The 19,564-nt window shown below is 37.8% G+C and overlaps 1 protein-coding gene across 1 annotated transcript in view; it reads left to right on the forward strand.

The window, feature by feature from the left end:
- Positions 1-6,712: 6,712 nt before the first annotated feature.
- The window catches only part of ATP6AP1 (ATPase H+ transporting accessory protein 1), a 58,905-nt gene continuing 46,053 nt past the window's right edge, over positions 6,713-19,564 (forward strand). The window contains exons 1-3 of the mRNA XM_075491543.1: positions 6,713-6,833; positions 14,183-14,309; positions 14,415-14,483. Coding sequence (XP_075347658.1) covers positions 6,721-6,833; positions 14,183-14,309; positions 14,415-14,483 — 309 coding nt within the window. The 5' untranslated portion in view covers positions 6,713-6,720. The remainder of the gene's footprint in view (positions 6,834-14,182; positions 14,310-14,414; positions 14,484-19,564) is intronic.

Genomic DNA, 19,564 nt, shown 5'->3' on the forward strand with positions numbered 1-19,564 from the left:
TGATTATAGTTACAGAGAAAAATATGATACGGTGTACATTCAATAAAGTCCTACAGAAAGCTGCGAAGTTCTGCTTGAAAACTCTATTCTAGACATGGTTTTGACCCAGGACAAAGCCTTTTGCTCTGAAACACAACTGTCTAGGAAAAAGCAGTAGCATTTACAAACAGAAATAAGCATATATTTAGCAGCAAACAGCTGGAAAGAGGATTGTCTCCCTCAAGAGAATATGAACAGTAGAACTAGTACCTGACGGACCAGTGCATTCTAACATCAGTGGAAGTCTTTCCATTGATTTTACCATTACATTCAGATTCTAGATTTTTGGTTCAGTACTGAACTACTTGTAGAATTGGAGAACTGAAGCACATGAGCATTCTGGTTGACTTACGTGCTTTCCAGGATTTGAGTCTTAAGATAGGAATGGCTGCTAAGACTGGGCTTCTTCTAGAATGATAAAAGGATTTTTGCAGAAAATTATGAGTTGAAGGGCAAGAAGGAAAACATGAATCATATAGATAGTAACCTACCTCTTTATAAATTTGTTACCTTTCTTTTTAAACAGCTTTTAAATAATGTACATTACACCCCCAGAAGCATGATTTAAATAAACGTAAGGCAATAGTTCAAACAAATGTGAAAAGCCACTACTCTATTAATTTCAGTGCCGTGTAGTGTTGGAGATTTTTGGAATGCACAGAATCATAAAATAATTCAGGTTTGAAGGGACCTCAGGAGTCCACCTCCTACTCAAAGCACAGTCGCCTGTAAGGTCAGATTGAATTGCTCAAGGCTTTATCCCTTCAGGTCTTGAAAACCTTCAAGACTGTCCTCATCTTACTAAGTTTTTCCTATCAACAGAGTATGTTGTCTTTCATCCCTCTTACCATGCACACCAGTAAAGAGCCTGGCTTCATCTTCTTGATAATCTCTTTTTAAGTTTTGGAAAGGTGCTATCAGGTTTTCCCCAAGCCTTCTTTTCTCCAGGCTGAACAAGCCCAGTTGCCTCAGCCTCTCCTTGCATGTCAAGTGCTTCTGCCCCCGAGCTTCGTGGTGGACCTCTATTGAACTTGCTCCAGTGTATCAAAGCCCTTCTTGACTTGAGGGGCCCAAAACTGAGGCGGTGTTACAGATTTATGCTTGAAGAGTTCTAGATTCTATATTCAGTTCAGTATTCTCAAGCAAACATTTGTTTTGGCCTGCTAGAGAATTGCTCACACACACAGTTTCTTGGTTTATGCAGAAGTCCAGAAGGTGGTCCCTGACAATGGCAGTGCCAGTTAATCACACTGTGAAAGCTCTTGTGTAAAGAGTTAAAAATTTGGCTTGTAATTATTGTGAATCAGATGCTTGACCAATATCTGGGACATGGTGGTCCACAAAAAAAGTGACTACCTGTATGAAGTGAAAACGAATGTCTTCCTTCAAGTCAATGTCCAAAAATGGCTTTTGAAAGCATAGAAATTGAATGTTTTGGAGGACACGATGTATTGAAAGAGAGTTGTTGAAAAATGGAAAAAGTATTTTCAATATTTTGGATATCTAATTGAATCCTTTCATTAGGGCAAAGCCAAGTAAACTAACATAATTCAAAAATAGGGTAACATTTTTTTTTTTAAATCCAGCATAATTGGAATTAGTATAAAATCCTTCATGTTAGTTTTCTTTAATTGCTACTTTGATCATCGTGAATGTTTTGTTGATATTGTTACTGAATTTAAAAACAATGATTTTTTTACCCCTTTTTGTCCGTAGCATTTATAATTGTATTGTGTTTTGAAACGGAATTAATTTAAAACTTTTCTCTAATACTTACTGTGTTGCTTCACCTGTTTATTTAGTTTACAAATGATATTAAAAAGGTACTGGACAAGTATAAAGAATTAAAGAAGTCTCTGTATCAGGCAGTGGTGAATGCTGGAAAAGCTGACTGAAAAGATCAGAGTCGGATTAAAGATATTTTTCTAGGAGAAGTCATCGCATTATATCAGGAAAAGAAAACTGTTCAGATAAAGGGTCAGATCTGCTAGTTTCTATTAGAACTGAGTAAATTCTTTAAAAGCAGAGCTGATCATCTTTGCTTGAATTTCAGAGAGTTACTCACAAGATGGTTTTGGAATCTATTGGTAAAAAAAGCCTCTACTTTGGAGCCTAGATCTTTCCTGGATAATGAGGACAAATGATTGCAAAGTGTCAATGCCTATTCAAAGGAGAATAGACTGTAAGATGAAATTCTAACCTTCTCTCTTCACTTCTGAGAAGTGGCTAAAGTGATAGGCTTATAAAGCCTCTTAAATCGTAGCTTAGAGGTTGAGACCCTGAGGAGCCCACACTCCTGAAGCACTGGTGGGAAATGCTGGGTTTGCCTCAGTTCTTTCCCAGATGTAGACACTCACTACCAGGAAAAGAGGATCGGTCCATATGGCTTGTATTTCTCCTTCTGCACTAGCAGAGACACGAGGCCGATTAACGCCTGCAGCTTACCTCGCAGGACTCTTTTGTGAGCAGGACTCTTCAAGCAGGAAGCAAAATTTGCCTTCTACCCACCTCCAGCACCACTGGCAATCCATTTCCAGAGGGAAAAGTTCCAGCTTTCTTCCCACATGCACAAATGGGTAATATATTAATTTGGCAAAGAAGAACATGCATTTTGCCTCCCCACTCCCAAGAGGAAAGTCCATGGTTTTTCCAGGATGTAAATTTCCCTATTTATGTCTCAAAGGAAGAAGAACTCAGAGTAATCGCTCCCTCCACCTTCTTGTCCCAAAAAGATGTCCCAATGAACAAAGCATTAACTCTCTTCTTAGATCATAAAATGATTGTAAAAAGTGTTAAAACAGAATAAGAAATTAAATATGTGAGGGTAGCAAAGTAGTTGCTGACCAATGTTTGGCATGTGGAAAATACTTTTTTAATAGGAAACTGAGATGAAAAAAAAATTCCAAATCTTAGATTCTTTTAATTATTATTTATCTTTTTATAGAGCTAAATTTGAATATGTCTGTTATCTGAGCTGGGGGAAGAGGTTCTTTGATACACTGCTGTAGTACCATGTTAGCTCCCAAACCTGTCGCTCAAGGATCACATTTGCATGCAAAATGGATGGCACTTATTTTTGTCACCTGTCTATAGATAGTTCTTTTGGCTTATCTTGCACTGTAAATTGTCCTTGTTACAACAGTCATCCCTTTTAGCCTGACTTACAGTCCTAAATTTACCTTCATCCCACACAAATCTGGCATTCACACTTTTTTAAATTCAAAATTATTTACATCAGGAATGTAGAATTCTGAAGTTGAGAGGATTTTTATCTTTTTTTTTTTTAAAAAAAAAGGATTCATAAGCAAAAGAAATTAAGCCTCCATCATCTTGGTCTTTTCTCCCCATTATTTTTTATAAGTCCCATATTTCAACTTTGACAGGATAGGAAATATGTGAAATATGTGATATGCATACAATTGTAAAAGAAAGCGTGTATAAATCCAGAGAAATAGGTAGGAGTAGAATGTAAATACATGGTATGTCAATATTATAGTTTCTCTTAAAATTATTTTAGTTAAGTGGAGATACATGGTAATGGAGGTACTTTTTCTTCATTGCAGTTTCATAATGAATTCACAGTAGCCTGAGTTTTAGTATTTTGAATTTGCATTGGATTTTAAAAAAATCTTCATATGCAAGCAGTTCTAAACCTGGACTAAAGATCACCTATGGGTTTTCAAAGAAAACGCAGCAGTAAACTGTCTGTGCTTTTATGTATACCGACAGACATCAGTCAAAAGTGTTTTCAGGTTCCTGCTCACAGATAAAAGAACCACTGTGATCTCTTTGCAGTAGGTATATTTTTTTCTTATCATTTGGCAAGAAATCTTTATTTTTAGGAGTGAAGAAAAAAAAGAAAAAGGAGCAAATATATGCAGATACATTTGTGAGCCAAATTTACTGAAGGAGTCAAATTAAAATCCCAGTCAATGGGTTCTTCTCATTCCTTTTTTTCAAAGCTTTCTTCACTTCAGTTGTTCCCAAATTGTAGTTTGTGGAGAGATATTAAAAAGGAAAATTCAGTTTGTTTTCAGTTAAAAGTTTGTTCATAAGTAATATAGTAATCTAAGAGAAAACAATCTGATTTTGTTTCAAAGAGTTTTGTTTCTATAAGGCAGAATACGGAGAGTATACCCACCAGCTGTGCTCCATCTCACTTGTGTGTGATTTGGTTGGCGTGTGCAAATGCCTTCCAAAAGATCCAGCTCAAATCAAGGGATAATCAGTTTTTGAGATCTTACCAGCTGGAAAGAGAGAAGGACAATATACCTTATTTTATAATTTTCTCCCTTGTATTAGCTTCTCTTTCGTTTTCATTAACCCACTTTAAGTCAACCATTTCAGAAACAAGAAGCCAGGAATCATCTAGGGTGTCAGCCTTTGAGTGTGGTCTTGTAAAAGAAGTTTCACATGCCAGCAGTGGAATTTTTGAAATGGTGTAAATGCTTTAGCCCTATGAAAATGCTCTGTGATAACAGACTTGAGCACTAGTCACCCATTAAAAAGTGTGGAATTGTCAAATATTTAGTAATGAATCATTTGCTCTTGTGGTGAGGTTCCTACCAGGTTACAGCACGTATTTGTACAACACTATGTATTTGTTGGTCTTGATTTCCATACATTCACATCAGATCGTTCAGGGCTTATTCTGATGGGGCAGTCCTGGCAGCATTGGTCATATTTATCAACTGTATTAGTAATGGAGGAGACCCACTAGAACCTACTCTTCATTGGTTCACATTAGAAGAATAGTAAGATATGCTGCTTTCTTGCTCTGTTTCACAGAGCAAGGATCTCTGCATTGTGCAAGCTAAAGAATGAAAGGAGTCACAATCTGAGAAGGCATGGACTTAGTGGAATAAAGGAAAGTGTAGAAGTAGTAATGCACTATTTCTCTAGACTGCCAACTGCAATGCAAATCTAGTAGGTTCTGCAAAATTGAAAGTTTTGCTGGAAATTCTGTGATTCCTTTAGTATTCTGTGGGCAACCACATTGTGCACTATTGATTTATATAATGCTGACCTTCAATCTGTCTTCGTTTCTTATATGAAGGTTAATTGTAAGAAGCAGACAGAAAGACTTACTGTCGATTGGCTTTGTGGGCAGGAGATGCACACAAAAATTGGCAAGACTATTATGGACAGTAACATGAGAAACCAGATCTCTCATGTTCTGGAAGATACCATGGAAAAGTCAACCACTTCTAGAATTACAAAGTATTTTGCTTGTGTTGACCGAACTATTCCAATACATACTAAATTGTCTCTAGGGTGTTCCAGTTCTACCCCTGTCTTTGTGCTCTGAATTACTGTCTTACCTGTACGCTCCCTTAAACAGACGGACAAACACTGGCTTGTGGAAAGGGAAATGCAGGATTTATAAAATCTCTGTGAGGAGAAGAGGGAAAAGTGCAATTAAAGGGTTAACCTCAGTGTTATGTACAGGTAACATGGAGAAGAAAAGGAACATGTAGATAATGGGTTTTATTGCTTTCCTCAAAATTATTATTTTTGTCTCAGAAATCTGATTTGAGATTGAAGTGATGAACAAATTGCCTTATATTAGACAACAGCACTGTAACAGTATGCTGTGAATTAAGGCAAATGGATTTCATTAATCAAGCTACATGTGCTCAGATTCAGAAGTGCCTGTCTTCTGACATCTGTTTATATCTTCTCTTACAATTTTCGTTGTGCTTCCTTATTTTTCCCTTAGCACAACTTGTTTTAACATAGCTAACAATTTTTTTTGTGTATTATCCCTAACGTCTTGTTCTGATTGTGAAGAGGCATCCGTGCCCTGTGCTGAACACATGCCTAGTGACTGCTGCTGCCTAATGTAGTCACAAGATGTAGAAGCAGCTCAGTGCTTGGCAGGAGCAAAAAAGTATGCTGGAGAAATTTGCTTCCCAGCATGAAGAAATTCTCTATGACTGTTTTGATCTTTCATGAGACTTGTGAAATACCGAAGTCATGTCAGGTTCTGAAGTGATTATAATTTGCTCCTGACTTTTGATATTTCTGATTTTTGGGACAGCATCGCTCCATGCAAAAGATAGCTGAACAATTCCATGTTTCGGTGGATACACTCCAAATGTACCATTTTCTCACTCTCTTCCTTCTTGCTGGAATCTGCAATGGATAGATTTACTGCAGATTTCAAACCTGCCAACACCCAAATGTGTGACACCAGCTCTCAATACATGTGAAAGAGCTAAGCTGAGGGACATGATAATATGTAGCAGGGGAAGAAGACAGAAGTTCTGCAGAATACATTTTGTGCAGCACAGAAAAGTTTTCTATAAACTCCATTTTGAAGTTGAGCAATTCTGTTATCAGCCTGCAGTTATCAGGGAGTTAGAAAACACTAGGACAGGAGTTTGGACTTCATGACTCTCCCTTGTACTGGAACGTTAGAGGAATCTGTCTGTGCTTATACTGCAGAGAGGTTTATGAGCTGCTTAAATCACAAAACTGAAAGTTATTAAAAGTACGAGTAACTCCCAACTTCAAGCTAAGGAAGTCCATGTTTTGAAAATTCCCCCTGTCGCTACAGAGCAACCTCACCCAGCAGCCTGGCTGAATCCAGATAGCTGCAACTGAACCGGAAAGTGCCGCTGTGCATAGCTCAGACTTTCCTTTGCAGCTGGCCAGTTACGTACACGCGTGCCTGGAGTCATGACGCAGCTCTGCTCTGCTGCTCCAGCCCTGCTGCTGAGCACCCTCGCTGTGCTCTTCAAAATCTCTCTCTCAGGGGACCATGTGCCGATGCTGCTTTGGTCAACTCAGGGGTAAGAAATCTAATGGCAGAGTATCTCTACTTATGTTACTGCTCTGTGTGTGTGTGCAGAATATGTTGTATATCGTCAGCTGTGGTAAATAATCTCTGGGCAATAAAATTACCCAATAAATAAATTTGCCTCTCGGCAATCGACCAACCTAACAGATGAATTTACCCGGTTTTATTTATAATTTTAGTGTTCTAAGCTAGGCGGTAAGAAGTAAATAAAACCCATATTCAAATCTGAAGTAGATATGCTTTATTCACCCTAAGGCAACCTCGAACTCCACTGCTAGAGATGTCGTGACTTAAAGGCACAACATAAGGCAGTTTCACAAAAAGGGGCTGACCAAAAACTGTGTGGGCAACCTTAATCCTTGCATTTCCTAACTCCTGAATCCTGATTTTTCACTTTAATGTTCTTTTTAATGCAGGTTTTTTAATAGAATACACTGCTGTATGTATAGACAAGTTGTTAGAAACAGCTGCAGAGTCTTGACAGATCCAGAGAGACGTGTGAAATTCAGGGGTTTGCATATACTTATGAAATAAGACTTTGAACCTGTCTTGAAAAAGCCAGATATAGACCTCTTTTTTCCAACCAGGAATTTTATTGACGCAGACTTTAAGGTTTTTATATAATTACTTTATATAATTACTATATAATATATATAAAATTATAATTTTATATAATTACTTTCCAGAAATACAGCAGCTTGGGCAACGCAGTAGCTTCAGGTGGGGTACTGGGTACGTAAAGTTGTCAGAGGACTACGTGCTGCTTATTCACAAGGCCGCCTCTGCAGGGTGTACGCATTGGTTTTGTCTAGGAAGTACGGTCCCATACTACAATAAGCTGATGTCAGAGATTTGTAAGAAAAGGCTCCTGCGGGGCTTATGGGATCACAGGACTGATTGGAAAGGCTAAAGGCAAAGTCCTGTTCTGGGTGGGAAGGCGACAACAGATTTGCTGTACTCTAGGTTTGCCTAAGGTGTGCTTTGGCCTGAGTAAATCACTTGATTTCTTCCCAATTCCTAAATCCTCCGCATCTTTAACCTGATTTATCTAAATTGTAAACCCTCTCGTGGAGAATTCATCTCATAACCTCTGCAAGCACGTATGTATTATACCTAGTTCAACAGGCCTGATCTCATCTGGGTATTTATTCATTTCTCTCATACAAATAATCCATAACACCAACAGTATTTGGAATTTGTCACAATCCAGCTGGGTGACTTCAGAAGCATAAAATGCTTCCTGTACCGCGAATAGCCTTGGTGCACGTTAACCCTCACTTTTGCTGTAAGGATGAACAGAATGGCTGCAGTGACGGGGATTCCTGTTGGGTCCCTTTGCTGGCATGACCAAGCTGTGTGTGCCTGGGCAGGGGGAGTTTTGCTTCTGAACTCCTTTGGTCATCAACTCTTGTCAGGTCTGAATTCATGGGATTTGATTCTTCTGTATCTTTATCGCTTTGTTAATTCCCAGAGCGTTACTTGTGATTTACTCTTCTGTAAACTGGGAAAGGAAGCAAACCAATGGCTTCTCGGGAGGTAATTATCCTTTCAGCTAGTTGCGCTGGATTCACTCTACCTTTCATGAGGCTTTGAGCCATTCTTCAACACATTTGAGACACTGTGAATTATCTAGCTGTCACTAGGAAAAGAATTAGACTAAATTCTGCTCTCATTTATCCTAGCGTAAATCTTTTGTCTTTAGGCAAGTTTATTAAGATTTAAGTCTGAGAGCTAAATCTTGTTAATGTTTTTTTATTTTCTTTTTTTTTTTCTTTTTGCCGTTGCTTCTTACTGTTGTAATTTTAAGACAGCAATAGGAGGATTCAGAAATTTTATGAACATCAGGAATTAGATTGATTCAGTTGTTCAGGAGGTCTTTCTCCATGTATAGTGCCATATAGATAAGCTACTTTTCTGTTTTTTCATATGTGAGTGATACCATAATGTTGAAGCCCACGGAAAACGGATGTGTAGGAGGTGTTGATTGTGTTTCTTTCATATGTATCCTGGACATTGCATCCTTTTCCCAGCAGTAATTAATACTGGCTTTGACATATGTCTACTCATCTCTTAAGCATTTCCAGAAACGGAACCTCTGGTCCCTGGGGAGCCATAACATAGGAATATAGGAATCTGCAAAGTTTGATAAAGTTTGTTTAGGTAATTTTGACTTTTTTTTCCCCTGAAAGAAATAAATGGATGTGTCAACATCAAGGCTTTTTTATGTCCACAATACTTAATCTGTTCACCTTTATAGAACACAGGAACATGTATGAGTACCAAACCACTGTATTTAAAAGCAAAGTAAGTGTTGGAAAGAGTTGTTCTCAGGATAAAAGTGATCCTAAGAGTCTAAGCAAAGATCAGTGCTTCCTTTGTCCTGCTTCCTAGTTTATACAAACAACACACCTGTTGTCAGTATAAGCAAAATCTTATCAGTTAATCCAGGGTGGTCATAACAGCAAACTTTCCACCAAGATGCAATTAGCAACTTGCTCTACTGCAGATTGTTCAGGTTTATACAAATCTAGAGCAAGAAAATCAGGACAGTGGGCTGATTAAACCAGTTTCATGTTTCCAGCAATAGAACATTTTCTGGAAGAAGTGTTCCTCCTACCATGACCTTTGTATTTCTGAAAGGTGAAGTTTTTGTGGGGCAGAAATTAGTTCTGGTGAAAGTCAGTGAAGCAATGGGAAAGGAGATTTATGTTATTTTAAAATAAAGAAAGAGTAACAGTAACTTTTGTTTGCTAACCCTTTACTCCATGCTTTACATCTTGGTACTTTGCAGTGAGGCAAGATTTTCAGTGTGCGATCTACAGGTTTATGAAATCTTGAAATTACTATTAAGAGTTTTAGGAAGGGTAACTAAAGACGTGCAGCAATTATCAATGGATGTCTACTCACTTTGTGAAAACATGTCCTACCAGTTTAAAATTTCGGTGATTCATTGATCAACAGAAGCTGAGATTCACCAATCTATTCCATCACCCCCTCCCAGGTTATCTGTTAGGATATGATACCGAATAGTTGAAGGATAATACAATTTGCTCTTCTTTAGAACTAGCCAGTGTTTGTAAAGCCATATCTCAGAACAGCTATTTTAGAAGAGTGTAACACATTAAAGTCTCTCTTTTATGCATTATTATGGTACTGTGATCATGCTATTAAAGATAATGTTAGATGTCAGATGATACAGATGAAACCTGCAACTGACAAACACATGCAGTGTGCAAAGCATAAAGGAAGTGTGATACAAATCCTTACAGGGACATTAGTAAATCAAATACCTCTTTCCTCTATAAAGAAAAATGAAGATCTGTACATTGAGAAAAATAAGTATTTTCTACCAAACAACAGTCTTTCTACGTCGAACTCAGGAAAAAGATGAAGTGGGAATAACTCAGTAGGTCACAGTGTCATGCTTTTCACAAACTAATACTAATATATCAGTGAACATTCTCCAAATAACTTTGGCCTGGAAAAATTAACCTTTAAACGAATATCTCCTGGTTGCTTTTCAAAGCAGTAGAGATGGAGAGTTTCCTCTTGCATATGATTCACAGAAGAAACTTGATTTAGCCATTTTGAATCACTATTCAAAAGAATTTCTTCCCCTCATAGATTGGAGAGGGAACTTGAGGACATAAATTCATTAAAATTAGCTTTTGTGATTGCCCCCCCATGTGTTTGTTTTAGGAATGATTTTTGCCTACAGTCATTGAAAATATATTACTACCTTCATTTATGCTATGCTCATACTGGGAAATGAATCCTTTTCTGGCAAATCCAGATTATAAATGACTGAGAAGGCATTAATGCCAAATAGTACATTTGCAGTATTTCTTAAAACTGCAAGGAAGTTGCTGAAAAATCTGCTAAAAGAAGGTGGAACATAAAAGGGATGCAGTGGAAACAGAAAATTGTTTTAGCTGTAACTTTATTGGACTGCTATGGAGATACTGTGTGCTAGCATGCTTGAGTAGCTTTTTGAATTTTTTTCCTCTAATCACAAGTTTTCATTCTACTGCTGCTACTTGTAATGGTGACATGTGAGCTTTGTGTGCAAAAGTGGTATTTGAAGGTCATTTCCAATTTTTTTTTAATTAGCTTGTTTACTTCTGCTGTGCAGGAGAAAATATTATTTCTTATATGGTGATCACGAGCTGACTGAAAGAGAAAACTGACAAGAATAACTTGTAGGAAAGAGTTCAGAAGCCAGCTACAAAGCAAGAATGTAAGCTCACAAGTTAGAGTGATAGAAGTCCTGTTATCTTACCCTCTGCCCTTCTGGGAGGTCCAGATACAAGAAATCTTGAAATCTTTGTTTCCATCAAAAATAAGTGCTCAAAACCCAGTTCTACCTAGAAAGAGGAAAGAGAAAGAGGTCAGGGAAGAATCTGTATGCTTAAACTTGTCATGCCAGAGCAGTTTGGGACAAGAAAGAAGCAAAATGCCACGCTAAGCTTTCTTCCCTCTCTTTCTCTAGTGCATTTTCTGGCTATTGGAGGAAAGAGAGAGCAGCTGAGTTTTAAGTTTCCTCCTTTTTAGCCAGCAGGAAAGCACATGCATTAGCAGAGATGCTCATCGTTATGAGCCCCCAGGGCTGAGGACCCCAGGATGGTTCTACGGTGGGAGGTTAAGTCTGGTGTGCTTGGCATGCAGATGACTGCACAAGGCTGAGCATCTTTGGACACAAAATTTTGTGTGAGCAATCAATACTAGCAATCAATATGTGTGTTGGCCTACTGCCTGTTTCATCCTATGCCACCCCTTACTGATCTCTTGCTGCCTGCTTGAGGTGAAGAGTTCAAAGGGGTGGACCGGTTCATTGCATTCAGTAAAGCATACCTTCTGCTTATTCATGATGCACGATCTGTGGCAGTCACGTATCTCCATTTCACTCTGCAGTTCACAGTAAACCAGCTAGTAAAACATACCGACATTTCCCATCTGAACCGTGGTGAGAATATTGTTACACCCCGCTGGCAGCAGCAGCCCTTTCAGTGAAGGGCCCACTTGCCTACTGCCACGCATAGTGCTCAGCAAACTATTTAAAAGAAGGAAAATAAATGTGTGTATAATATGGTGAATACAAGTATTAGGCAAACGCTGCATTATAATAGAATTGTTAACTAATTGCTATAGATTTATTTTTCTAATGATGATGCTGGAGTTACTAAAGTTGACTGCTTGGAAGCTAAAATGTCTCATAAAAGGTGCTTTTCAAGGTTAGATAGCTAGGAAGAGCTGCTTCAAGGAGCAGGGAATACCTTAGAAGGAAGTATGCTTTAAAACAGGATCATTAAATTTCTGAGGTTTTGAGTTCACGGCAAGAGCCTTTGCCATTGTGCTGCTGCATATAACTTAGTTTTGTTTCATGTGCGTTCTGTTAGCTTTTATTCTTAATTGCAAGTTCCAAAAGCTCTCAAAATCTTCATTTTTTTTCTAATATTAGGCATGAAATAGATTTATTTAGTTAGTTTTTTAAATAAATATACCAAGATATTCACTATAATTTTCTTTCACTCAAGCCATTTTTTAACATCTCTTAATTTAATCTATCTTCTTTTCCTTTAATATCATTAGTATTTTGGTGTGGCCGTGCAATGCATAAAGTCAGCGTGAACGTCAGTTCCTGAATAGTCATTCAGAATCTTTGGGAGGTTTTGTGTTTTCAAAGATCTTATTTTTAAATATTATACTTAAATATTTGAGATCATGAGGTTTGACTTTTCTGAAAAGTTGAGGCATGTCTGTTACAATTCCTAAGTCGTTGGGCTTCATAAATATAAATTAATATGGATTTCCAAGCACAAATTAACAAAGAAGTGAAGATGCTGAGCAAAACTAAGAAAATATCAAATGATAATTTCTACCAAACAGAAAAAATTTCTTTCCTGCACAGCAGGGTTTACTTCTAACGCTTGAAAAGTGACAGACAGAAGATCTACTAGAATTTAATTTTAACATCTGCAGCATGTTGTCCTGAAAGAGTCTTCCACATGTACTCTTTGCTCTAACACTCTCCCAAACCCCAAACTCTGAAGGGAGCTAGGTATCTAGTACTGCAGGACTGCTCTATTTTTCTCGCTGCTGTGGATGCAGTTGGAGGCTTTTGATTCACTCTAGGTAATCTTCATTGGAGTTACTGGGAAGTCTTGAAGTGAAAGATAGATTTTCCTTATCTGAGAAACAACACTGAAACTCCCCTATGTGTTAATTACCCCTGTTCTGCCTCCGTCTTAAGAGACTGCAAAGATTGTTTGCATTCATAAAGGCTTGCTGTGCAAGGGTCATTTTTTAACTGCTTTTGGGTTAGAAAATTTCATAAGCATCTCAACTGCATCAAATTGCAATCATATAATAGCTGATGCTCAGCACACAGCAATTGTCTATATTCCATTCTTTGTAATTAGAACCATTTAGAGGGTCTGGAATACCCGATTTCTCAGGCCTCAGCAACCAAAGATGGGAGATTAAGCTTCAAGATCCGGGTTTTCTACAGAATGACAATATTACCTTAGTCAAGATACCTAGGACCAAAATTTTCATAATAAATTTCATCCCTATAGACCCATGTTGCATACTGTTAAGATCCCAGTCAGGTGTTGAAAGAATAATGCCACCACTTGTTTCGCCCATAGCTGTTTTTTATAGTAGTAAAACTAAGTAGGTGAGTTATTTCTCTGTCCAATCCCCAGAATGACAGGTTGGCAAAAGAATCGTAAGCTTTCCGTGGTGTCTTGAGCCGTTCTGTTCAGAAGAGCTCCTGCTTCTGGAAAGGTGGGTTTTCTGAGCTGCTTCTGCAGAGTGGTTCCTTCATCATGAAAACCTTAGGAGAGAACATATTGTTTACTATAATACTGAAATGCCACTTTTACTTAACAAAAGGTTTATGAAAAAATATTGGTTTATGACAACTTGTGGTCTAGCCCGAGTTCTCTTCTCTGGCCACCAAGATGTCTGACGGCACGGGAAATTGTTTTGGGAGTTGGGATTCCCTTTGGGAATTCTCTCTGAAGGTTTAAAACATATTCTTCTTCATTGCACTTAGTAGCTAATTCTTTGAAAGATGCAACTGTGCTGTTGTACACAAACAAGAAAGTAGAGAGAGACAGTTATCTTCCTTGGACCGATTTCATTCCTGCTGTAACACAGTTAATGTGATACGGGCATAAATGGGCAAGTTCTTTTCATCTTGAGTAGAAAGTAAACTGAACTGTAAACCTGATCTTAATCCAAAGAGGATGATACCATTACCTGCTGCTGCATATTTAAAGAAAGAAGAGGTGTCATCATTGGCAGCAAATTTTACAGAAAAAAAAATTTTCTTTGTAGATCACAGTGGAATCCAGACACTGCTTTGCATGAAGGACACATTGTCTCAGCACTGGAGCTCACTCTACTCTTGCAACCTGTTTTCGCCCAGAATTCCAGAAACCTCATCTTGTTTCTGCAAGATACAGTATGTAACATTAATTCCTTTTCTCTCACCGATGCCAAGTGCAAGTCTGTACCTAAATGAGATGCCATGGCTCCTTCTCACCAATCTACTCTCTTTGTTTTTCAGCTTAGCATAGATGATTTCACATACTTCAGTGAATCCTACGGTAACAAGAATCCATTTCAAAATGTTCAGGCAAGAATTTCTCTCTTTTATTTCTTTATATGCAGTATTTAAAATTAAAAAAAGATATAAGAAAGATGCAAACAAACAATAATTGGGAAAATTAAACTGAATTGCAGCAGTTTTCCTATTTAAATTATTTATTGAGATTATTTCAGTTTAAGCAGATGGGTTAAAGGAAATCAACTGAGTTTGAAGAAATGTTTTGTAGCTATTTTATTTCTGAAGATCAAGTTTTCAGAATTCATTGTAACTGACAAAATTATTCCTAAACATGCTGCAATTTTTTATTGTAAAAAATAATATAAATTTCCAGACTGACACCCCAAAATTCTGTTTTGAAGCCATAGGGAGACAAGAAGTTATAGGAATCAATTATTTATTCCTGATTTTCAGAATTTAACATCTTTGTTATTTTCATAGAAATTGAAGCTCTCTTAACTCATGCAGGGAGTTAACTGTTTCATATTTGAATGTAGTTAATATATGACTAGATACTGGATTGCTTTAATCTTCATGAAAAAAAGCCATGCTAGTAATTTGAAATCAACTCCAGGTGCAGAATCTAAGATGGAGCCTTCCTGAGCCGGTCAGCAACTTCGACTTCTCTTCTTACGCATGAGGTTTACAGATTTTGTGCACGGCATCTCTGGTTATACTTACCCGACAGTTTATTAACTGTGCTTATTAGACAAAGGAAGTGTTGGCACGTGGAAGTCATGAAGGCATTCCTGTAGGCAGAGCAGGATGACCAGAGCTATTAGTAACGTAACTGGTATCAGAACGCATGAGGAAGTGTAAATTCCCAAGCACCACACAGCAAGCTGGATGTGTAATTAAACACATAAATATTCACATATTACCTGTCCCTGCATCTATACTGTCTAAGAACCTCACGTCTTCCTTGTGTCACTGACACTGGAGATCTTCATCTCTTTGCCATATAACGGCATTTTAACACTGATGCTGGAACAAAAACAACTATTCAGAGTATGTACATGGGTTTTCTGAGGAATGAATGGGAGTAATAATCATTTGTAGTGTAAGGATCAGCGGTTGCGCCCGCAGGCAGATGTACTGGTACTTCTCTGGTATGCCTTATCTTCTCTGGGTTTAAAATCTATGCAAGGCTGTGTCTGGAGCAAATTTTGTTGCTGCCTGACTGCAAAGCTGGTTTGATTTTAGAAGTGGTGTGAAATGTGCACATGACACCGCAAGCTCCTAATTATGGGGTGGTCTTATTTAAGTAGGCCCTGGATGTTTAAGAGGAGGGATATTAAAGTATTTAAAACTTTCTTCTTTTGCCTTGTAATCAGGACTCCATCAGCACTGTAGATAGAGCTTATAGCCAAAGGCTAGGGATGAGTCCAGAGACTGATGGCTTTAGAAATGGGGTGGTATACTGAGTGGACTGGGGACCTACCAAGGCTAGTGAGGAGGTCCTCGGCTAAACAAAGGATCGCGTTTAAGTAAATCGTTGGTCTGTATCTGGCAGAGCACAGATTTAAACCTAGGTTTTCAACAAGCTGAATAAATGTCAGTAACTGTTTGTTTGCTTTCTGACCTTGCCTCTGTTCCCTTTCTGTCTTGGAGCTGAAAAACTTTTTCTCATTACAGCTTCTTTAAAACTGGAAAGTTTCTTTTGACAAATTGCTCACCCTTAACTCCAGCACTTCCTAGATTTGTTCTGTTGGGCTTGGCAATCTTAATACTTCTCTAGCATAGTTTTGTGGGGGTGAGGTGCTGTAACTAGAGTGAAAGAAAATGAGATGTATAAATTAAATATTTCTTTTTCACTTAGGTGCCCATATGGAGAATTTTGTCAATATCTGTTGCATAGACTTGTAGCTTTTAGGGCCAGAAAGGATCTTTATAATCATCCTGTTCCATCTTGGATGTAACAGAGGCTACAAAAATTTGCTCAGTTGCTATTGCATCAGTTGCACTCCACGAGCTACTTTGGGAAAGAAATCCATTCTTAATCATGCTATGAAAGACTCTGTCATGATATTCACAGAACACAGGACAAAGTGAAGCTCAGGTCTGAATTTTCTCACTGGGGAAATTAGAATCTTTGACATTGCATAATCACAAATTTTTATACCTTCACACTGTATATTATACAAGTGATTCATTAAGCTATAATAGATGTTCCATGTCACTCGAGTATCCTCCTTTTGAACTTCAGAAATGCAAATTTATTCACAAACCTAAACTGGCAATCTCATTTAGAATGTATATGTGCATGTAGCAGCATGTGTACTACAAGAAGGAAGTGTTATTTGTAAAAGAGTTATAGGCTTGTAAACCACAGAGACATTTGCAGATATTAGATTTGTTCAGCTCCATTAGCAGCTGTTTTGAGCTTTTGGGATCAATGGGTCTGTATGCAATAAAAGAATTCTATTTCCAGTTAATGCAAAAGGAATCTTATAGGTAGATAATTTATCTTAAATGTTCAAAGAACTTTTTAATTAAATAATAAAACACAAAGATTAGCACTTGGGGAACTTTTTTGTCAAGCAGCTACCTACCCTACACACTATTTTTCTTTAATATTAGCTTTGGCTTTCCCCAAACAATGCTCAGCTCCTTAGAACTGTAGTGTGTGGTAACACACTCAATTAGTGGCCAGCTGTGCAGCTGCATAATTATTATTGTAAGTCATTGCCATTTGTGGTTGTATATGTCCATCGTATCCTCACTCAGTGGTCACAGACTGAGTAGTACTATTTAGTCACGTGTGATACAGCGGTCCTACTATAGTTTTGATTGTCTTTGTTCCCTTTCTCTTTACCTCTTTTAATTTTATTATATTATTTTTTGACAAGGGGGCATGCAGAGCTGCATAATAATCAAGATATATGTTCATAGACTTATTTAGTGACATGATGATGTTTTGTTCTCTAGCCTTTTCCAAAAAGCTACTAATATTTGATTTTTCAATTCTGATCACTATCAGCCACTGAATTGGCATTTTCAAAGAGCTGTTAGGCCTCTTAAGGTTTGATTACTGAACAGTAACACTCAGTTCTGATTCTATTATCTATTATTGTGTACATAAAATTAGTGTTGTTTTTTTTCTCACCCTGTGCTCTGCTAAAATCAATGTACATTGAATTTCATCAGTTACTTTGTTGCCCAAGAGGTTGTACCAGAAGTTGCTTCTGCAATTCGTCAGCCCTTGCCTTTACTATATTGAATAATTCAGCGTAATCAGCAGATTTCATTAGTTCAATATTTATGCCTTTTTACTAGATAATTTATGAACATATGGAACAGAACAGACCCTAGTGGAGGAACAGGTACTTTTTTCTACCCCTTGCTTGCTATCTCTTTACCTCCTCTTTACCTATCCTTTACCTACCTCCATGTGCAGACTGCCTCTCTCACACTAAAGCAGCTTAATTTCTTTAGGAGTCTTTGCTTCAAGACTCTGCCGAGCACCTTTTGTGGATCCAAGTACACTGTATCAGCTAGAGCTCCCTGGTGTACATACCTATTGACTCCTTCAGACATTTTCAGCAGAACTGGAAGGCACAACTTCTTTTTACAAGAGCCATGTCAGCTTTTTCCCAGTATAATCCTTCCTTGTTGTTATAGTCTGTATTTTATTTTTTTGAATAGTTCCTCCCATTCTTGGACTTCAGGTTTGCTTCTCTATAGTTCCTCGGATCTGTCTGTAAGCCTTGAAAAAAAAAAATCTGGTGTCAGGTTTGCCACCATACAGTACAGTGGTATGGAGGTTTGTTCAACAGTACTTTCTGTAGCTGCAACATATTTTACCAGCTAAAGTACATCAGATACATTTTCATTAAAATCATAATATATAGCTTTATGCATACATTTGCAGAACACAGGTACAGTGTAAAAGTCTGTAAGATTAATAGTAATTGGAAAGTTAAAATGCAACAATGAAAGGTTTTTTTGCAGTTCTCACTGTGTGTAGAAACAGATGTGGTTCCAAATCTGGCTGAATAGTTTTTTTCTTTTTTATAGAAAATAAATGCAATACTTTAATATTTTAAATGACATACTCAAAGGTAAAAGTTGAAGATTTAAAAGATCTCTTTTACATGGAAGAACTTGCCTACTTTGGGTGTAGGTTCCCAGATATTTCCAGAGCCAACACAGGAGCCTTTTTCCCAACTAATATTTTTAATATAGGACTTTCTATCGGCTATGATAGCAAACATAAACTAGTTCAGAACAATGAGTACGCCTACACGATCTTTTATAGATGGATGCATGAGTCTAACAAAGATTTTAACAATAGGTTTTTAATGGTAGACCTAAATTTACTCCATTCCAGCTTCAAATTGGTTAGGTGTAATATCAATCCAGTTAATGTAACACTGAAACCAGAGCTGGGCAAGTAAGTCCAAGCACAGATTTATCTTAGTGCAGCTACTTGGCTTCAGGATGGCTAGAAATGTGGCCAGAGTCATCCCACACCTATCTTCAAAAAAAGTTGAACAGCGATATATGTAATCCAAGAGTGAAGTTTCTTGTAATATTTCACTCAGGAGAGGTGTTTCAGGGGACACTAAAGAAGTTAAATGTACTCATAATCAGAGTAAGCTGCCCATAAAACAGGTTACAGATTCTGGCATTTAATGTAGGAAGTTCTGCTATCAGTCCAACAGCTCAACAGGAGGTTCTCTTCCTTTCCCTTTCCCTTTCCCTTTCCCTTTCCCTTTCCCTTTCCCTTTCCCTTTCCCTTTCCCTTTCCCTTTCCCTTTCCCTTTCCCTTTCCCTTTCCCTCTCCCTCTCCCTCTCCCTCTCCCTTTCCTAGCTACAGTGTGGTTGTACCTCTTTGTTTAGTCCTTTAGCAGAATGCAAAATCAGGTGTTTCTCAGTAATCTTCTTCATTCTCCATCCTCTTTTGGAGTTCTCAAGTTTTGAACATACATGGTAGTTGAAATCTTAAAATGCGTAAAGCAACATATGGGTATTGTGGAGACAAGTGTGCGATGGCCAAATGTCAAGAAGGACAAACAAGAGGCACGGGATCAGCATGGCTATCTGGGGCTAATGAGTAGATATCCAGCTGTGTCTGCCCTTCAGATGGAAAACAGTTGAATACCAGTGGC

Source organism: Mycteria americana, chromosome 1, assembly GCF_035582795.1.
Source record: "Mycteria americana isolate JAX WOST 10 ecotype Jacksonville Zoo and Gardens chromosome 1, USCA_MyAme_1.0, whole genome shotgun sequence".
Classification (NCBI taxonomy): domain Eukaryota; kingdom Metazoa; phylum Chordata; class Aves; order Ciconiiformes; family Ciconiidae; genus Mycteria; species Mycteria americana.